Source organism: Dendrobates tinctorius, unplaced genomic scaffold, assembly GCF_039654945.1.
Source record: "Dendrobates tinctorius isolate UK_male_01 unplaced genomic scaffold, ASM3965494v1 ptg000024l, whole genome shotgun sequence".
Classification (NCBI taxonomy): domain Eukaryota; kingdom Metazoa; phylum Chordata; class Amphibia; order Anura; family Dendrobatidae; genus Dendrobates; species Dendrobates tinctorius.
Genome location: NW_027361692.1, coordinates 17,175,676 through 17,196,579, shown reverse-complemented (window position 1 = coordinate 17,196,579; position 20,904 = coordinate 17,175,676). Strand labels below are relative to the sequence as shown.

General features: G+C 45.3%; 1 protein-coding gene across 3 annotated transcripts in view; it reads right to left on the bottom strand.

The window, feature by feature from the left end:
* Positions 1-20,904, bottom strand: part of LMBRD1 (LMBR1 domain containing 1) — a 270,632-nt gene that overhangs the window by 63,400 nt on the left and 186,328 nt on the right. For all 3 annotated transcript variants that reach the window (XM_073569390.1, XM_073569389.1, XM_073569388.1), the window contains exon 13: positions 18,562-18,708. In XM_073569390.1, coding sequence (XP_073425491.1) covers positions 18,562-18,708 — 147 coding nt within the window. The remainder of the gene's footprint in view (positions 1-18,561; positions 18,709-20,904) is intronic.

Here is a 20,904-nt window from a genome sequence, read left to right as displayed (position 1 = left end):
AAAGTCTGCAGCACAACAAACAAGCTTTTCCTTTGTGGCACTTCCGGCCCTATCACAGTTAGGCCGGGATCACACACAGCGAGATACGGCCGAGTCTCGCAGGTTAAAACCAAGCTCTGGTGCCGGCACTCCGGAGCGGAGCTTGCGGCTGCATAGAAATAAATGGAGCCGCACGCTCTGCTCCCGTGAGCTGACAGCAGTGCCGGGTATTACCATGCAAGACTCGGCCGTATTCCTCGCATGTGTGATCCCGGCCTTAGGCACAGATAAGTCACGATGAAGATACTTTATTAGCACACGAGTGTGCTCGGATAACACCTTACGCTCATCACTAGTTATCTCATGTCACAGCTTCCGGTTCTTAAGAAGGCAGTGCGAGTGACGGACTAATGAGAGACCGAGAGTCCGGCACTCGCTCTGCCCTAGTGAAAATGGGCCGCTGTGAACCGAGTTAACATTACTGAGGTCACCTCAGTTCACAGCAGCCAGTTTCTCGCGCAACTAATGGATGGACCATTAATGGGGCAGCTGAGGGCTGGTGTTATCAGTCTGGGAGGGGAGCAATACCCATGGTCCCCATCACCACGGTGTGTTACATCCTGATGTGACGTCTGGAGGAACTGGGATCAGAAGGTCACGTTTAATAGATGGATCCAAAAGAGGACCTGCGAGCTATCGTTTATCTTGAATTGGAGTGGATTTACTTTTATTCGGTGCTGAAAGGGTTAAAGACCCTTTGTCTTCTGGCTATGAACTTGGAGACTGAGTTCTCTGCTGCAGCACCTTATGACCATTCCTTTCTTCTATATAATCCCACTACTAGCTTCATTCCTTGCTGGTTATAGTTCATCTATACTTATCTATTTGAAGGAGTCCGTCTCTGGACAAGCTGTGGTGTTTGTTCCTGTTGCAACAGTGAAGTTTCCTGTTGGTGAAGTATAGGAGTGCTATTTGTTGTGTCTTTTCCCGTTGTTTATTGTACCTTCCTTGTGTTGTCTTTTTGTAGTAGCGCGACTAGTGCCTCACCGGCCTATGCACTAGACACGGTAAGTTCAGGACCAGCAAGGGCCTAGGCATATGATTGCGCACAGGGGGAAAACAAGCATCTAGAGACGATATGGGGTGCAGGGATCAGACTCTTGTTTTTATTAGGAGGTGTCCCCCTCTTCCTGCTCCCCATCGCCAGGGTCTTCCTTGAGCATCTTCTCTGGTGTCGCCCCAAGCGCAACAGTCTATTCTCAGCCTATTAATATCAGTCTGCAGTGGTCTGCTTAGGCTTTGCTGGTTATTAAAAACTAGATGGAGGCTCAAAGCTATCGCATTGGGAGGGCGATAATGTCACGATGGGGGCAGGCTTTGCAGAGTTGAGAAACTCTCCTACCCACTCTCTCTTTCCCTATGTGCTGACTTCTCCAGTCTTTGCTCTCTTCTTTGACCTGTCTATCCTATGTGCTATCCCACTTGTCTGCTGTCTCTCTCCTTCCTGTGTTGTGTTCTCCCCTCATGTGCTGTCCCCTTTGAGCTGTCTCCCCCTGTGCTGTCTCTCTCACCCCTGTGCGCTTTTTCTCCCCCCATCTTCTGAGCTTCTCCGCTGATGTCATCTATTCTTTGACCTGTGTAATCCATGTGCTCTCCCCCTTGTCTGCTCTCTCTCCACCACTGTGCGGTCTTCTTCCCTCCTGTGTTCGAGCAGGTGCAGTAAATCAGACCGCCGCCATCTTTGTGCAGACAGATAGCGGCGGTCACATTAAAAATGAACATGTGCTCCTCCTGTACAAAGATGGCAGCGGTCAGTGAATCATTCGAAAAGTCCCGGCGGCGTGTTCGCGGCGGTGTTCCGCTGGTGGTACCGCGCAAGAGGCTGTGTACGGCGTATAGAGTGTGTGTGTGGTGCATACGGCATATATAGTGTGTGTGTGTGTGGTGCGTATGGCATAAAGTGGGAGCCAATGGCTTTTCTTTTATTAGCCAAATACATATACATTAAGCCACATGCACTGCACTATTTATACAGTGCCTTGTGAAAGTATTCGGCTCCCTGGAACTTTTCAACCTTTTCCCACATATCATGCTTCAAACAAAGATATCAAATGTAAATTTTTGGTGAAGAATCAACAACAAGTGGGACACAATTGTGAAGTTGAACAAAATGTATTGGTTATTTTACATTTTTGTGGAAATTCAAAAACTGAAAAGTGGGGCGTGCAATTTTTTTCGGCCCCTTTACTTTCAGTGCAGCAAACTCATTCCAGAAGTTCATTGTGGATCTTTGAATGATCCAATGTTGTCCTAAATGACTAATGATGATAAATATAATCCACATGTGTGTAATCAAGTCTCAGTATAAATGCACCTACTCTGTGATAGTCTCAGGGTTCTCTTTGAAGCACAGAGAGCATCATGAAGACCAAGGAACACAACAAGCAGGTCCGTGAAACTGTTGTGGAGAAGTTTAAACCTGTATTTGGATACAAAATGATTTCCAAAACTTTAAACATCCCAAGGAGCACTGTGCAAGCGATCATATTGAAATGGAAGGCGTATCATACCACTGCAAATCTACCAAGACCAGGCCGTTCCTCTAAACTTTCATCTCAAGCAAGAAGAAGACTGATGAGAGATGCAGCCAAGAGGCCCATAATCACTCTGGATGAACTTCAGAGATCTACAGCTGAGGTGGGACAGTCTGTCCATAGGACAACAATCAGTCGTATACTGCACAAATCTGGCCTTTATGGAAGAGTGGCAAGAAGAATGCCATTTCTCTAAGATATCCATAAAAAGTGTCATTTAAAGGTTGCAACAAGCCACCTGGGAGACACACCAAACATGTGGAAGAAGGTGCTCTGGTCAGATGAAACCAAAATCGAACTTTTTGGCAACAATGCCAAAGATATGTTTGGCGTAAAGGCAACACAGCTCATCACTGTCAACATGGTGGTGGCAGCATCATGGTTTGGGCCTGCTTTTCTTAAGCAGGGACAGGGAAGATGGTTAAAATTGATGGGAAGATGGATGGAGCCAAATACAGGACCATTCTTGAAGAAAACCTGTTGAAGTCTGCAAAAGACCTGAGACTGGGATGGAGATTTGTCATCCAACATGACAATGATACCAAACATAAAGCAAAATCTAAAATGGAATGGCTCACAAATAAACGTATCCAGGTGTTCCAATCGAGAATCTGTGGAAAGAGCTGAAAACTGCTGTTCACAAACGATCTCCATCAAACCTCACTGAGCTCGAGCTGTTTGCCAAGGACGAATGGGCAAGAATTTCAGTCTCTCAATGTACTAAACTGATAGAGACATACCCTAAGCGACTTGCAGCTGTAATCGCAGCAAAAGGTGGCACACTAAAGTATTAAGTTAAAGTGGCCGAATAATATTGCACGCCCCACTTTTCAGTCTTTGAATTTCCACAAAAAGTTAAAATAACCAATAAATTTCGTTCAACTTCACAATTGTGTCCCACTTGTTGTTGATTCTTCACCAAAAATTTACATTTGGTATCTTTATGTTTGAAGCATGATATGTGGGAAAAGGTTGAAAAGTTCCAGGGGGCCGAATACTTTCGCAAGGCACTGTATATCTCACTGACATTTATTACTATGCACAGGCCCTGGGTGGTGAATTGTCTCATTAGCACTGCATGCTCTAGCTGACATCAAAGAGACCAGGCGCATGATGAGGAGAGTAGTATGCAAGAGTTTTTTTTTTTACAAAAACCCATGACCTTCGGTTCTCGGTCATGGCTCCCCACAAATGTCCCAGAAATTATTTTTTTGGTGGGATATCACCATCAATTTGAGTTTGATATAAAAAAAAAAAAAAAGAAAGTGTCCATGCCTACTGGATTGCAAGATCAGTTCATATGACCGCTTTATTTGCAGCTGTTATGTCACAATCTCTCACAAAAATGACCTTCAATAAACTGAATTTCTTAATTTCCCTTCTAAAATATTAATTTTTAAATTCATTTACGTATTTTTCGGTCTATAAAATGCACCGGACCATAAGACGCACTCCAAATTTTGGGGTAGAAAATAGCAGAAAAGAGATTTTTTATAAGATGGGGGTCCATCTTATTGTCTGAATTTAAAGTATATTACCTGAGGGCCGGCGGTGGTAGAGCAGGGGTCACAGGAGGCATGGTCCCTTCCTCAGGAAGATGGCGGCGGCAGAAGTGGGGCAATGCTGCGGGTCCGGTGTCGGCGGTGAGGCAGAGCATGGAGCAGGGTCCCTTCTTCAGGAGGTCGTCGGCGGCAGAAGTGGGGCAATGCTGCAGTCCCGGGGTGCGACATTGCGGGTCCGGTGTCAGCGGTGACGCAGAGCATGGATCAAGGTCCCTTCCTCAGGATGCCGGCAGCAGAAATGTGGCGACACTGTGGCCCGATGTCCACAGCGAGCAGAGCCAAGTGCATCACCGGTTTCTCGGGGGCCATCTTCCTAAGGCCACGTGTGCGCAGACAAATCTCAGCGGCCCTCGCCTTCAGGAAAATGGCCGCCGAGATCTTAATCTGACCACACGTGGCCTCTGGCGGCCATTTTCCTGAAGCCGAGGGCTGCAAAGATTTCAATCTGTGCACACGCTGCCTCGGTTTCAGGAAGATGGCCGCAGGGAAACAGATGATGCACTCTGCTCTGCTCGCAGTGGACCCTGGGCTGTGGCGTCGCCACATTTATGTCGCCGGCATCCTGAAGAAGGGAGCCTGCTCAGGTGCACTCCACACCGAGCCGCCTCAGCATCGCCACACCTCGGCCGCCACCGGTTCCACTACTACACCATTACTGCCACCCCCAGTAAGCCTGCATTTGGACTAAAACATGCACCCCCTATTTTCCTGCCAAATTTTTTGGGGAAAGTGTGTCTGTCTTATAGTCCGAAAAAAACAGTAAACATAACCAAAATTAATCAGCTGATTATTGGCTCTTAAGCCTTAAGGCCACCTGTTCTACCGCTAATTTATTCTCTTCAAATGTGGTATATACAGCATAAAATACACAAAGTGTGCAAGAACACAAGATACACCCCAAACTTTTTAACTCATGAAGGTAGAAACCTCCAAATCAATTTGCCAGGCTCTCACAGACAGCTGCCATGTCTGGTAAAAATTGTGTGGGTGCTAAAGAGGTCACTTCTGCATCAAGGGTACAGACAATTATTACACTAGTCTTCCCTTCTATAAATTTCTCCTTGGTGAATATAGAGGGATGCGTGGTATAATTAGTAAAAGTTTCCTTTTACAATAAATTTCTAAATATTGTTTAGTCAATTCAAAGCAGTGATCGTCACATACCAAATTGTATTATTCAGACAAATACTTGTCCTGTGCATTCGGTTACTACTAAAGGCGTGCGGACCCATTTTTTCCCTTCTTTGGAATATATAATTGGGGGGGGGGTATAGCTCCCTCCAGGTCTCAGTACACTTGCCTGCGACTATTTCCCAAGCAAGGTATTAATTAATAGCTACTACTGGCTTCCTTTCACTTCCCCAGTTCAGATGAGGCCTGGCTTGGCACATAGACAGGCAAGACCACATGGAAAGGTGCAACTTGACGTGGTGAAAAATGCCTTTTGCATTTTTGTTATCAAAAATTTTTAAAGCACCTTAAGTTTTTTAATGTGTACAGTAATATTCATTAACTGCACTGTGCTGACGCATAGTTTATGTGTAAGCTTATATGATCAGTCACTTTGAAAAATAGACTTTCATTCTTGCCCCACCGGTGATCTTTCATCCTGGGAACAAAATAAGATTTGATAAGAGTAAGCTGCAGTTTATTTTTTTATGCTACTATCCACATAAATAGTGTCTCCCTTTATGAGCATTATTTCCCGGAAGGAGTTTATTGTTTTGGTAACGCTAAACATTGAATGAAAGCTAGAATTAAACAAGTTCTACTCTGAAAACAAAATGGTGCACCTTCTATTTGAGACAGAGCTGTGTAATTCATTAATCAGATTGGAGCCACAATACAATGGCTTACAAAAGTATGAACCCCCTTGGCATTTTTCTGGTTTAACTACCTTGCAACCTGTAATTTCACTGACTGTTTTGAGGGTTTGCATCAGTTCATGTAAAGAATGTGCTTAAAACTGTAAACATTTGGTTTTCTTTTTATTGTGAAGCTAACAGCAAATAGGAGGACAAAATAACTGAAAACTTCAGTGTGCTTAGCTACTCCCCCCTCCTAAAGTCAGTACTTTATGGAGCCTCCCTTTTGCGGCAATTACAGCTGCAAGTCACTTTTGATAAGTCTCTAGGAGGTTTTCAAAGTTTGCCAGTGGAATTTTTTCCTATTCCTCAAGGCAAAACTGCTCCAGCTTGTTCAAGTTAGATGGTTTCTTCTGCTGAGCAAAAATCTTCAAGTCTGACGACAGATTCTGAATTGGAATAAGGTCTGGGCTTTGACTAGCCCTCCAAAACAATTACACGATTCCCCTTAAACCAATTGAGTTTTGCTTTAGCAGTATGCTTTCGGTCATTGCCTTGTTGGAAGGTGAACCTCCGAGCCAGTCTCAAATCACTAACAGACAAACCGGTTTTGCTCAAAAATATCCCTGTATTTCGCACCATCTACCCATCGACTATTTTCTCTGTCCCTGCTGCCGAAATCCATTGCCACAGCATGATACTGCCAACTCCATGCTTTACTTTGGGGACGGTGTTCTTGGGGTGATGAGCTGTGTTGGTTTGGCGCCAGACATAGCATTTACCTCGATGGCTAAAAAGTTTAAATTTTGGTCTCATCTGACCACAGCACCTTCCTCCATACATTTGGCGAGTTTTCCACATGTCTTTTAGCAAACTCAAAATGAGCCTTCCAAATTTTGCGTGCAAGTAAAGGCTTTTTTTTCTGCCCAATCTTCCATAAAGGCCACCTCTATGGAGTGTACAGCTTATTGCGGTCATATGGCCAGATACTCCAGTCTATGCCCTCTCTTGGCAGGTTTGCTGTGGTACCATGTTCTTTCCATTTGATGATAATGGATTTGATGGTGGTCCAGGCGGCTGCAGGGGCACTGCTGACATTTTGTGAAAGGACAGAGCCCCTGCAGTTTGCATGGTTTCCTATGCGGTGTACTCCGGGGAAAATGGCCAACAGAGGGATCGACGCATACACAGGGGGGCAGCGATCATAGGATGGGAGACGCCAGACCCGGACCTGCAACACCCATCGGAACGGACCGCCCCTCGGGTGAATATAATAAAACTTATTTTTCATTTTCTTTCAGGTCGGATCGGGGGCTTATCTACAGCATTATGGAATGCTGTAGATAAGAACTGAAAGGCAGTGGCCGCATCTTATATCGGTCAAACCTGGTGACAGGCTCGCTTTCAGGGGGTTAAAACTATTTGCTGAGATTTGCTAAGTCTTCTGTGCTGCTCCAGTGACTGTATTGTCTGTATTGTCTTATTGTATACAATAAGTGAACGAAGTGGTTCCTCCTATCAACTCATGAAGAGCCGCTAAGACAGGTGATTGGCTGTAGAAGTGTTGAATCAATGTCAGGGCTGCAAATAATAAGACATCCAGAGCAGCGGTGGATTCTCAGTGCTCAAATCAGGGAGGGCGAGTAAAGAACATTAAAAAAAAAACAAAACAATAAATTGGAGCCAGGGAGCAGAAGTCTTTAGAAAGCAGAAAATTCATTTAAGGCCAAAACTGGCTCCATCACTAAGATGTTGAAGCTACTCTATTTAAAACTTGTATGATGAAAAATGTTCTGTAGATGAAATGTAACTTGTTCACTAGAGTATTTTTTTATTCCTGTTGTCTGTAGGTCCCTATGTGACCCTGTCAATCTCAAACCTGCAATACACCCACAGATACTATACATAAATAAAATAGAACAACAGTACGCGGAGTGTGATCCATACAGAATGTTCCCAGAGAATAATGTTCTCACTACTGTTTTAAATTAAACAAAACCACTTCAATAAAAATCAAAAGCTTCATATGTCAGTGAGGGAAATCAAAACATACCACTTCATTCTTTATCATAAAAATAATAAATTGGAGATAATATGTTCGTATGGAATCCTGGCTAGCTGAAGATGGGCTCTCAGACTTTATATTAACGGAAGCGGTTAATGGAGATTTATGTCTCCTATTCTAAGAGCAGCATAATGTAGGGGCAGAAACCCTGATTCCTGTTAATGTGTCACTTACTGGGCTGCCTGCTGCAGTTTTGACATAACGATTTTATCGGCTGCAGATGTAGCATTTTCCTGAATGCTGAGCTCTGTATAACCCCGCCCACATCACTGATTGGCAGCTTTTTGTCTATTAATAGTTTACACAGAAAACAGTCACAGAGCCGTGAAAATAATTTTGTTCCACGAAAATAATTTTTTAGCCCCCAATTTTTTATTTTACCAAGGGTAACAGGATAAATTAGACCCACAAAGTTGTTGTGCAATTTTTCCTGAGTACGCTGATACCCCATATGTTGGGGTAAAACACTGTTTGGGCACATGTCAGGGCTCGGAAGGGAGGGAACACAGTTTGACTTTTTGAACGCAAAATTGGCTTGAATCAATGGTGGCACCATGTCGCATTTGGAGACCCCCTGATGTGCCTAAATAGTGGAAACCCCTCAATTCTAACAACCCTAACACACCCCTAACCACAACCCTAACCCCATCCACAAACCTAACCCTAATCCCAAACCCAACACACCCTTAACCCTATCCACAAGCCTAACCCTAATCCCAACCCCAACACACCCCTAACCCTAATCTGAACCCTAATTCCAACCTTAATTCTAACCCTAATCAGAAAAATTACAATAAATATATTTTATTTCATTATTTTTGCCTACCTATAGGGGTGATAAACAGTGGGTTTATTTACTTTTTTTTTTTTTTTTATTTTGATCACTGTGATAGGGTTTATCACAGTGATCAAAATGTACTTGGAATGAATGAATCTGCCGGCCGATTCGGTGGGCACACTGCGCATGCGTCCGCAATTTTGGAAGATGGCAGCGCCCATGAAGGCTCCGGGAGGGACACCGGGACTCAGGAGGTACCAGGGGGGTGAGGGGGGATCGTAAGGCGGGGGGAAAGGAGGGCAGGGGAGGGGGAGCAAATATTGATGGCGGTGGCAGATCGCGGCCGTCAGTCGGTGGCGGGGGCATTTCACCCCCATCAATCGTGGGGGGGAGGGGTCAGATTGAGGTATCCAGCCATGCCCGATGATATTGTAGCATCGTAATATTTCATTGGTGAAATATTACAATTGCTCTGATTGGCTGTTGAAAGTGAAACAGCCAATCAGAGCAATCACAGCCACGGAGGGGCATTTGAAAAATGGTTTTAAAAATATAAAAATATTAACAAAATATAAAAGTTTAAATCATCCCCTTTTGCCCCATTCAGAAAAAAAAAGAAACAAACCAAAAAAAAATCAAAAATACATATATCTGGTATTGCTGTGTTCAGAAGTGACCGATCTATCAATATATCAAAATAATCAAATCTGTAAACGGAGTAACGAGAAAAAAAATGCCAGAATTACGTTTTTTGGTCACCGCAACATGTAACAAAATGCTTCTCTTCTTCCAGAGACCGCGGCAGGAATGCGTGTGAGAGTCGCGCATGCAGATAGCGCTATCCGGCGCCATTTTACTGAAGACACATTTGCAGTGTGTCTTCAGCAATATGGCGCCAGACAGCGTGGAATGGGCATGCGCATACTCCGGCGCTACACTCCTCCCCCGGCCTCCAGCAGAACGGGACAGCGCTGGAACACAGGAGAGAAGGGTGAGTATAAATGTTTTTTTTTTTTGTATGTGTGCAGTTTAATAGGGGTGAGGGGGACCATACATACCAGGATAGGGGGGTGAGAGGTAGCATACATACCAGGATCGGGGGGTGAGAGGACCATGCATGCCAGGAAAGGGGGGGTGAGAGGTAGCAGGCATACCAGGAAAGGGGGGTGAGGGGACCATGCCTACCAGGATAGGGGGGTGAGGGGTACTATGTATACCAGGATAGGGGGGTGAGAGGTGGCATGCATACCAGGATCGGGGGGGTGAGAGAACCATGCATACTAGGAAAGGGGGGGTGAGAGGTAGCAGGCATACCAGGAAAGGGGGGTGAGGGGACCATGGCTACCAGGACAGGGGGGGTGAGGGGTACCATGTATACCAGGAAAGGGGAGTGAGAGGACCATGCATACCAGGATAGGGGTGAGGGGACCATGTATACCAGGATTAGGGGGTGAGTGGACCATGCATACCAGGAAAGGGGGGTGAGAGGACCATGCATACCAGGATTGGGGGTGAGGGGTAGCATGCAAAGCCACCCCCCGGGGTGAAGGACAAGACTTCCTGTACCTGCGGGACCTGGTGATCTTTCAATGACCCCGGTCACCCGACCCGCAGGAGGGCGATCAATTCATGACGCAGCATAAGCTATCAGACCAGTGGCGTAGCAACTGTTTGTGGCGCCCGGGGCGGTCGAAAAATTTGCCGCCCCTTTGGTCGATGATAATCCGGAAGCATCAGGAGAGCCCACACTACACTCAAAGATCTAATTTTTAGTCTGCTACTAACTCTGCTGTTATTATTTCTACATTTCTAGACTTTCATCTTCTTGCAGTTCTCTCTCTATATATATATGTATGTATTAGCTTGATGATGCTGGATGAAGACCTAATGGCTTTTTTTAATAATAATTTTTAATAATGTGACAGAAAAAAACAGAAAATATATGGGGAGGAGATGTACGAGGACACGTATATGGGGGGATGTACGAGGACACGTATAGGGGGAGATGTACGAGGACACGTATATATGGATATGGGGGATGTACGAGGACACGTATATATGGGGGGGATGTACGAGGACACGTATAGGGGGATGTACGAGGACACGTATATATGGGGGGATGTACGAGAACACTTATATGGGGGATGATTATTGTATTAGGACACCTGTGGTGTGATGTCTATGTGGCATGTGACAGCTGTCTGTGGCTTCTCCCGTACAGATGTTGGTGGTGCATTCTCCGGTAATGGCCGCGGTGCACCCAGCAGCCTCTCCCACAAATCGCCCCCATACCATGCTCCCCAGTATCCCACCTCACCCCGTGCAGTACTGTCCTACCCTTTTCCTCTCGCTCCCAGCCGGGGCAGCAGCACTGCCATATTCTTTCCTCCTCCCGGGAGCATCAATAGGGCGGAGCCTCTGCAGCTGCTACGGTGCCAGGACGGGACAGAAAACCTAGGAAAGCAGAGCTGCTGCTGTGCTGACACATGCGCAGAGTGTACACACACAGGTGTATACACACACACAGACACACACACACAGGCATACACACACACATAGGTGTATATACACACACACACACACAGGTGTATACACACACACACAGGCATACACAAACACAGGCATACACACACTCATAGGTGTATATACACACACAGGTGTATACACACACACAGGCATACACACACACAGGCATACACAAACACAGGCATACACACACACAGGCATACACAAACACAGGCATACACACACACATATGTGTATATACACAGACACACACACAGGCGTACACACACACAGGTACACACACACACAGTCATACACACACACATAGGTGTATATACACAGACACACACACACAGGCGTACACACACACAGGCGTACACACACACACACACACAGACACACACACAGGCGTACACACACACACATAGGTGTATATACACACACACAGACACACACACACACACAAGTGTATACACACACACAGACACACACACAGGCATACACAAACACAGGTGTACACACACATAGGTGGATACACACACAGGCGTACACACACACAGGTGTATACATACACACACATAGGTGGATACACACACATAGGTGTACATACACACATAGGTGGATACACACAAACAGGTGTACACACACACACACATAGGTGTACATACACACACATAGGTGGATACACACACACGGGCGTACACACACACACACACACACACACACACAGGTGTATACACACACACACACACACAAACACAGGCATACACACACACATAGGTGTATATACACAGACACACACACAGGCGTACACACACACACACACAGACACACACACACACAGGCATACACAAATACAGGTGTACACACACATAGGTGGATACACACACACAGGTGTACACACACACACAGGTGTACACACACACACAGGTGTATACATACACACACAGACATACACACACACAGGTGTACATACACACACACACACACAAGTGTACATACACACACACAGTGTGGCTGCAAGCACAGATCCTGTCGCTGCTGCACATGGTGAGACACAGGCAGCGGTGTTGGTGGCACATAACTGCACACAATGGAGGCAGACACACACCCAGCGCAGCCTGTGATGAGGATGACAGCTGCCTGCACACAGGGCCGCCGGGGGCAGCCGCAGACCACCTTACCCCAGCCCCGCACTCACCAGCTCACTGCTTGGCTCTTCCTAACATGGCTCCTTGTGTGCATCACATTCCTGGCAGTCGCGACCATCCCACCATGACAGTCCTCCAGTGCAGCGGGGCTGACGTCAGCACTGCCTCTGCGCAGCGCAGCGCTGCTCACTGAGGGTCCAGGCGGAGAGGAGGGAGAAGCTGCTAGGTAGCAGGGGTACAGAGACTCCCGATAGGCGGAGGAGAAGGATGGAGGAAGGGTGGGAAGAGGCTGCATTACATTACCCCCTCACTGCACAGCCCCGCAGGCCGAAATGTACAGTCAGTGAGTCCAGGCTCCGCGCTTCTCCCACAGAGGAGAGGAATTGCTTCTGCTGCCGCGCCGCCCCCACACACGTGCCGCCTGGGGCGGACCGCCCCCCCCGCCCCCCCCACGCTACGCCACTGTATCAGACCCCTCTATCCAAGCTTCAGAGATGTCTCTCTGAAATGTAAAACATTTTGTGAACATTCCTATTTCAACTTTTCAGTTACCCGCAGGAGTCACTAAAGAGGGCTTATTATGCAAGAGATTCCTCCTTCCCAAATCACCAGCAATATGAACCAGACATTGGTTGTGTCATTGCAGCCCTGTATGTTTTACGTTATTCAAGATGCAAAGTCCCCGCACAGCATTTTGAGCAAGGCGAGGAAGGGACAGGAGGGCTTTCCCCGCTCAGCACTTCTAGACTAACTTGTCTCTCCATATGCAAATATATAGAAAGAGACCTGTCTGTATCCAGCAGCAGGGCAGGTCTGTGCCCATAAGTGTGTATAGGGAGTGACCAATTAGTCTAAAAGTGCCCAGGGTCCTGCCTCTCATTAGTCATCCTAGACTCAGAGCTTGTTGCTTCAAAGCTTTCAAGCCAGAATTCTGGAGTAAAAGCTTTCAAAAGTAGCAAAATTTGGGGACAACTGAGTTAAATCAAAACTTTGCGCTAATAGAAGTTATTGTGCGAGCAGAAAGTCACGTCTCAATGTAAAGTTATGAGAGCCACAATGCAGTTCTTACGGACGTTACCTCTGACTTCCCGTCAGTCAGGAGTTGCGGTCCCAAGATGGTGGATAAGGACCAGACCAGCACCGGAAGAGCTTAAGATACTGGCTGATTAGTATAATCCTAGGGTCAGGAAACGCAGATTAGTGGCATCGCTCCAGCGCAGAAATAATAAAAAAAAACCGCTAGAGGGATCAAACAGCCACAAAACTATGTCAGAACACAGAACATAGTCCTTATCTGGTGCCCTGCTATTGAAACCCATTAGTCAATAGGTCTGTGAGCAGTTTGAACTCATTGCCCATTCAGAAAAAAAAAAACCAAAACAAAAAAAAAAAAAATCAAAAATGCATATATCTGGTATTGCTGCGTTCAGAAGTGACCGATTTATCAATATATCAAAATAATCAAATCTGTAAATGGAGTAACGAGAAAAAAAATGCCAGAATTACGTTTTTTGGTCACCGCAACATGTAACTAAATGCTTCTCTTCTTCCAGAGACCGCGGCAGGAATGCGTGTGAGTCGCGCATGCACATAGCGCTATCCGGCGCCATTTTAATGAAGACACATTTGCAGTGTGTCTTCAGCAAAATGGCGCCGGACAGCGTGGAATGGACATGCGCATACTCCGGCGCTACACTCCTCCCCCGGCCTCCAGCAGAACGGGACAGCGCTGGAACACAGGAAAGAAGGGTGAGTATAAATGTTTTTTTTTTTTGTATGTGTGCAGTTTAATAGGGGTGAGTGGGACCATGCATACCAGGATGGGGGGGGGGGGGGGGAAAGAGGTAGCATGCATACCAGGATCGGGGGGTGAGAGAACCATGCACACCATGAAAGGGGGGGTGAGAGGTAGCAGGCATACCAGGAAAGGGGGGTGAGGGGACCATGCCTACCAGGAAAGGGGAGTGAGAGGACCATGCATACCAGGATAGGGGGTGAGGGGACCATGTATACCAGGATTAGGGGGTGAGAGGACCATGCATACCAGGAAAGGGGGGTTAGAGGACCATGCATACCAGGATTGGGGGGGGTGAGAAAACCATGCATACCTGGATTGTGGGGGTGAGAAAACCATGCATACCAGGATTGGGGGGTGAGGGGACCATGCATACCAGGATTGGGAAGTGAGGGGACCATGCATACCAGGATTGGGAAGTGAGGGGACCATGCATACCAGGATTGGGAAGTGAGGGGACCATGCATACCAGGATTGGGGAGTGAGGGGACCATGCATACCAGGATTGGGGAGTGAGGGGACCATGCATACCAGGATTGGGGAGTGAGGGGACCATGCATACCAGGATTGGGGAGTGAGGGGACCATGCATACCAGGATTGGAGGGGCTGAGGGGACCATGCATGCCAGGATTGGGGGGGTGAGGGGACCATGCATACAAGGATTGGGGGGTGAGGGGGCCATGCTTACGAGGATTGGGAGATGAGGGGTACCATGCATACCAGGATGAGGAGTGGGGTGCCATGCATAACAGGATTGGGGGGAATGAGGTGACCATATATACCAGAATAGGGATGAGAGGGCCATGCATACCATTATAGGGATGACGGGGCCATGCCAGGGGCACGGAGCCAATGAGCGGTGCCGCACAGCTTTGGTGGGGGAGTTGAATCCCGCGCCGCTCAAAGCCGTGCAGCACTGCTCATTGGCTGATCTGCCGCTGACAGCCAATGAGCAGCGCGGAATTCAAATTCCCCGCCCCGCCGGCTGAGCCAATGAGCAGTGCCGCGTGGGATTTGAATCACCCGCCACTAAGGATACACAGGTGTTCATTTCTACGCACTCCCGATGCAATAGCATCGGGCCTACAATTCATTTGCAGTATGGACTGCTTTGGAGAAGTATTGGTCTTTGATCAAACAGGATCGTACCTTGGCTGAATGTACCTCTTTGCGACCATCCATCACTTATCAGAGAAATAAGAACTTAAAGGGTCTTTTATGTCACAATTACTATAAAGGCCCAGAACGAAAATGCATGTTTGGATCAAAAGGGCTCAAGTGGGGTTTTTACCTTTGAAAAATTGTGCAGTATGCAAGAACTTGGAACGCTCTTGTTCTTTTAGTTCTGGTGCTGAATCTAGGGAATTTGAAACTACACCTCATATAACTTGCTGCACTGGGGAATGTAATCTATTATGCCACATGCCCGTGTGGCCTAATATATGTTGGCTTAACTTCACGACAATTTCGTGTGAGAGTTAAGGAACATGTCCGTGATATTGAAAATGCCGCTGAATCACAGACATTTTAAGTTGACACATGGGTGCAACAGTAATCTATTACGGATTAGTGGCATAGACCGCATTCTAACTGACAAATGTGGCGGTGATGCAAGGAAAAAATTATCCCAACTTGAGACACAATGGATTCTTAAAATTGATTGAATTAGTTCAAAAAGACTTAATGAGGTCCTCAATTTTGTTCCTTTTGTGTGAGTTTGTGTTGTGTCTTGTCTTTATCATTGTGTGGATTTTAACTCTCCCCTTTTTTCTTTGATTGTGCAGGTTTTTTATGAATTTTCCCTTTTGTGTCCTGTTTATTTGGATTTTCCACGGCGCATATGGACATTTGGAGCCTTTTCCCATATACGGTAGATGAAGAAATTGGATTTTCTCTGGTCTTTCTATTTTGGCACATATTTGTGTATATAATATGCAATTTTTCTGTATTTTCTATACCTTTAAATTGAAAGGTTTCACACAATTATATACATATTCTCTCTTATGAAAATAAAAATATTTTTTGACATTTACCTATGTTTATCTATTCATGGATATAATACTTTTAATATACGGTATATTTTTTTTGCACCATGTGTTCACTAACATGTGTTGCTGATATTTATTGGTCACATGTATATATTATTTCCATTTATTTTTCTTATCACTATTATCTTTAATAAAGAATTATTCTTCTTTATCATTTATTATCATTTTATTATGCACCTTTTAATTATTCTTTTCTACTTATTTTCAGATTTTTTGTCCCTGGTCATTTTTTTTCGCACCTTTCTCTTTCATCCCTGTGTGATACTTCTTGGTTTTCATATAAGTTATGTGCACCAATTGTTTTTTTCTTTTTATTAGCGTGATTCTTGCCCTCCTTTGCGCCTTCATGTTCCTTTCCGGTAGCCCTGCTGCGGTGTGCGCTTCCTGTGACCTGTGTTATGCCGTTGTCGTGGATACGCATCCATGTGACATCTCAGATTCTACGCCCATCGAGCTGAAGCGTCAGCAGGGGGGCCTGTATTTGTGATGTCGGACGCTCTATTTACAATCGCGTGCATCGGCTCTTATCACCGGTAGGTTGGTTCTTCTATTTCTGTACCTATCAGAGTGTTGTATCTTTTCATTAATGCTTTTTCAATTGCCCTAGATTGTTTTGCACACTCTAGCCTTTTTGCATTATAAATGGTTTTCTTTATTTATTCGAAGGTCTGATATGACCACGTTGCTGCACTTGCCACTTTATATATTTTATTAAAGTCTTATATTGAAAAAGGTTTTATGATTGATTCTACTGTGCACTATTATTAGTATATAATTCTAAGCACTTTTTTTGGATTAACTTTTCTTGTACTTTATTTTGGCATAATAATTAGTGTACCAACCATATTGGATGTGGCACTTAGGTGTCGCTATTTCCCTTTTTTATTATTATAGGAATTTTTTATCCTGCATTTTTACTTGTCATTTTTTCTATATTATTAAAAATTGAATATATTCATTTTTCAGCTATTTGCTCTTGCATCCATTTTTTCTTCTTGGTTATTTATAATTAATTTATGGATGAGTTTTGTTTTATTAGGCTTCTTTTGGAATTAAACTAATCAGTCTGATGGTTTCCAGGCAGGGGAAACTTGTAATCCCACGGTGGCGCCGCAAGTGACGCGTGAAGTCTCTGGCCTGATCCTGAAGAAAGTTGAGGCACTGTCTCCAGATGGAAGCGGCGTATCCTGGATGTCCTAGGCAAGGTCCTTCATTCCTCGGGCGACGTACGTGGTGAGACATAGTCTGTGGCACCGCCAGAGTATAACAGTCCAGCGGTGGAAGCGGGGGTGAAGCGACCTGGCTGTATATGATTCACCTGGTCAGACTTGGGCTAGTTTCACACTAGCGTTTATGAGCGCAGCGACGGCCTGAGCACGGCCGCCGCTAAGCCCCGCCCCCTGCCGCGCCTCCGCCGGTAGCTCCGCCCACCGGCGCATGACGCTGCATGCGCCCTGCGTCCCCTATCTTTATCACTGGGGGCGCAGGCCGTGCGCAGTATGCGGTTGGCGGCGCATGCGTCCTTTTGACGTTGCGCCGACCTGCGCCAAACGCAACCTGCTGGTTTGGTTGCGTCGGCGCATAGTCAAAAAGGCGCATGCGCCTCCAAACGCATACTGCGCACGGCCTGCGCCCCCTGTGATAAAGATAGGGGACGCAGGGCGCATGCAGCGTCATGCGCTGGTGGGCGGAGCTACCGGCGGGGTGCGGCAGGGGGCGGGGCTTAGCGGCGGCCGTGCGCAGGCCGTCGCTGCGCTCATAAACGCGAGTGTGAAACTAGCCTTAGGCTGCGCACCTGCAGCAGTCAGCGAGACAGTTCAGGACGAATTCTCGGTGACAGGGGTGAGCGGGCTCACGGGTAGGAGTTACTCACAGTCAGTCTGCGCACGGGCTGTGGAGCTGCAGCGTGGGCCTGGATTATCGCGTAGCTCCTCCAGCAGTGACCCTGGGACCCCGCTTTACCACAGCCACCACCCCAGGTAAGCAATTAGATGCATGGATTATAAGAAGCACCACCATTTTATTAAAAACAATTTATTTTTCTCTTCAAAATTTGGGGTGCGTCTAAGAATCCAGGGCGTCTTATAATCCGAAAAATATGGTACTTTTTTCCCCATTTTTTTCCGTATAAAACTGGGTGCTTCCTATAGTCAGGTGTAACGTATACTTACACATTTTATAATTTTTGCAATATAACTTTTGTCATTATACCACTGTTGAAAACAAATGGCACTGGAATAAGAAACGTTTGCTACACAAACTAATAAGCAGATCTTACCTTGAGATATTTTTGGCTTCCATACATGACATATTGTGGTGCCAGGCTGTAAATCATGTAGCTCGTGTGAAGGACGATTAACAGGAGAATCATGCAGAGAAAGAGAAGAGCTTGAGGTCTCGTTCGTTCCCTTCTAATCTTGTACAACTGTTAACACGACAAATATTTCAACAATAGTAAAATCAGAAAGTTTATTATTTAACTGCTAACGTTCAGTCCATTGCCATAGTGACCATGGCTGTTTAGTGTGACTAACTGTACTGAGCAAAAGTTTCAGGCACGGGTGGAAAAAAAAACAGCCAAAACGTAAGAGTATGTTCACACATTGTGCCGGAAATGGCTTACAATCTGCATGGAAAAAAAAGCAGCATGTGCACTAGATTCAGAAATCTCATTCTCTTTGCAGATACAGTAAAATGCTGCATTTTTTTGCAACAAAAACACAGTGTGAACATTGCCTTATTGGTTTCTTTTTATCAATTACAACATTTTTATCAATAACAAAATACAAAGTGAATGAACAAAAGTGAAATCTACAGCAAATCAATGTTTGGCGTCGCAACCTTTTGCCTTGAAAACAAGATCAATTCTGCTATTTACACCTGCAGAAAGTCAGGGATTTGTAGGATTAAAGTTAGGCGCAAGGGCAGGTGTAGATGACAGTGTATTCCCTCACACAAAAGAAATAGGTCAACTAATCAAATTGCACTATGATCAGAGTGTGATCCAATTCTCTCAGTTGAGAAGCTGGAGAAAAAATGTCTACATTCTGTGAAGCCATGGAAATCGGACGGCACTCATGTCATCCGAGTGCAGTCCCGTGGTTTCAATGGACTCAATGACTGGCATTGTCGAGTATATTTCAAATATTGGATCAAACTCGGAAAGCGCCGGAAAAATCGCTACACGTCCGAGAAAGAAATCTGACATGTGCACGGCCTCATAGACTAACATATGAGAAGAAAAGTGGAACTCTCCTTGTTATCGGGACATTCATGTGGTATGCAGGGGTAATGTGGACAACAGCCATTTCGCATCTACGGGTCCAAGATGCAGGGTCCCTTTACTACTGCATACCGCAAGAAGGTCCCATTCTTCGGATTAAAGGACTTTTAAGCAAGAACGTGGCGAGTGCTGCTTTTCTTTTTCGCATATGTGCAACTCTTTGATCTCAGCACAGCACCACCTGAATTCTCATACACTTAGCATACCAAAAAAAAGGAGGAATGTGTTTGAATAGCGTCTGATGCCGTAATGGCTCTCTTTTTTATACATTATCCCATTGACTAACATTGGTCCGAGCGCACTTGGACTGAAAATACGAGCATCTGTGCCTACCCTATGAGTGACCAATTATACTAACCAGGTGATCACGATCACCATTTTCATATGTAGGTTGAAACACATTCATTAACTGAAACTGATGCATAGACGACTTTAAACTTGGTGAGAAACAGCAAATCTTTGCTATAAAACACCATGTTGAGTAACACAGTTTCACGTCACAGAGAATGACAAGTCAGAGCACAGCAACAAGACACAGTTCGTGATATTGCATCAACAAGGTTTATCCCAGGAAAAGATGTCAAAGCACACAGGGGGTCTCAAGATGTGCAGTCCAAGGTCTTTTGAAGAAGAACCAAGAAACGCTCAAAATATAAGTCTGTAGATGCAGGAAACTTATTGCAGCAGATGAAAAGCTCATCAAATCTACATCCCTTCAAAACTGGAAGATGTCCAGCAGTGCCACTAGCTCAGATTGGGTAGCTACATCCATCTACTGTTCAAAGAAGTCAAGCGAGAAGTTATCTTCATTGAAGAATTAAAGCCAAAAAGCTAGAACTTTGACAAGGAGCTCAACTATGTAAAAACAGGAACTGGGGTACGGGTGCTGTGGACTGAGTAGTCAAAATGTGAAATATTTGTCAGTGAGAGAAAGTTTGTTCACCAAAGGATTGAAGAGCAGAAAAATAATAAGTGTCTGCAGGCAACAATGTAACTAAAAGAATTGATGCTGCTTTGAAGGTAAAGGAAGGTCACACCAAATAATAATTTGATTTAGATTAATCCTTTTTTCATTCACTTTTAACAATAAAAAAAACAAAATGCAAAGTTTATTTCTTTTGATTCTTACTTTGCAGCATTTCTACACATCTGTGTAAAATTTTGCACTGTACTATATTTCTGCACAGATTTTCCCTTATCACTTTATTGTCAATGAATTTATTGCAGTTTTCCTTACAGTTGAAAAAAAGAAAAAACAACACTACAGATTTTTTTTCTGCCATTTGGCTGCTACCATGACGCTGTGTGAAGGACTTTTCCAAAGCAATTAAGCCTAAA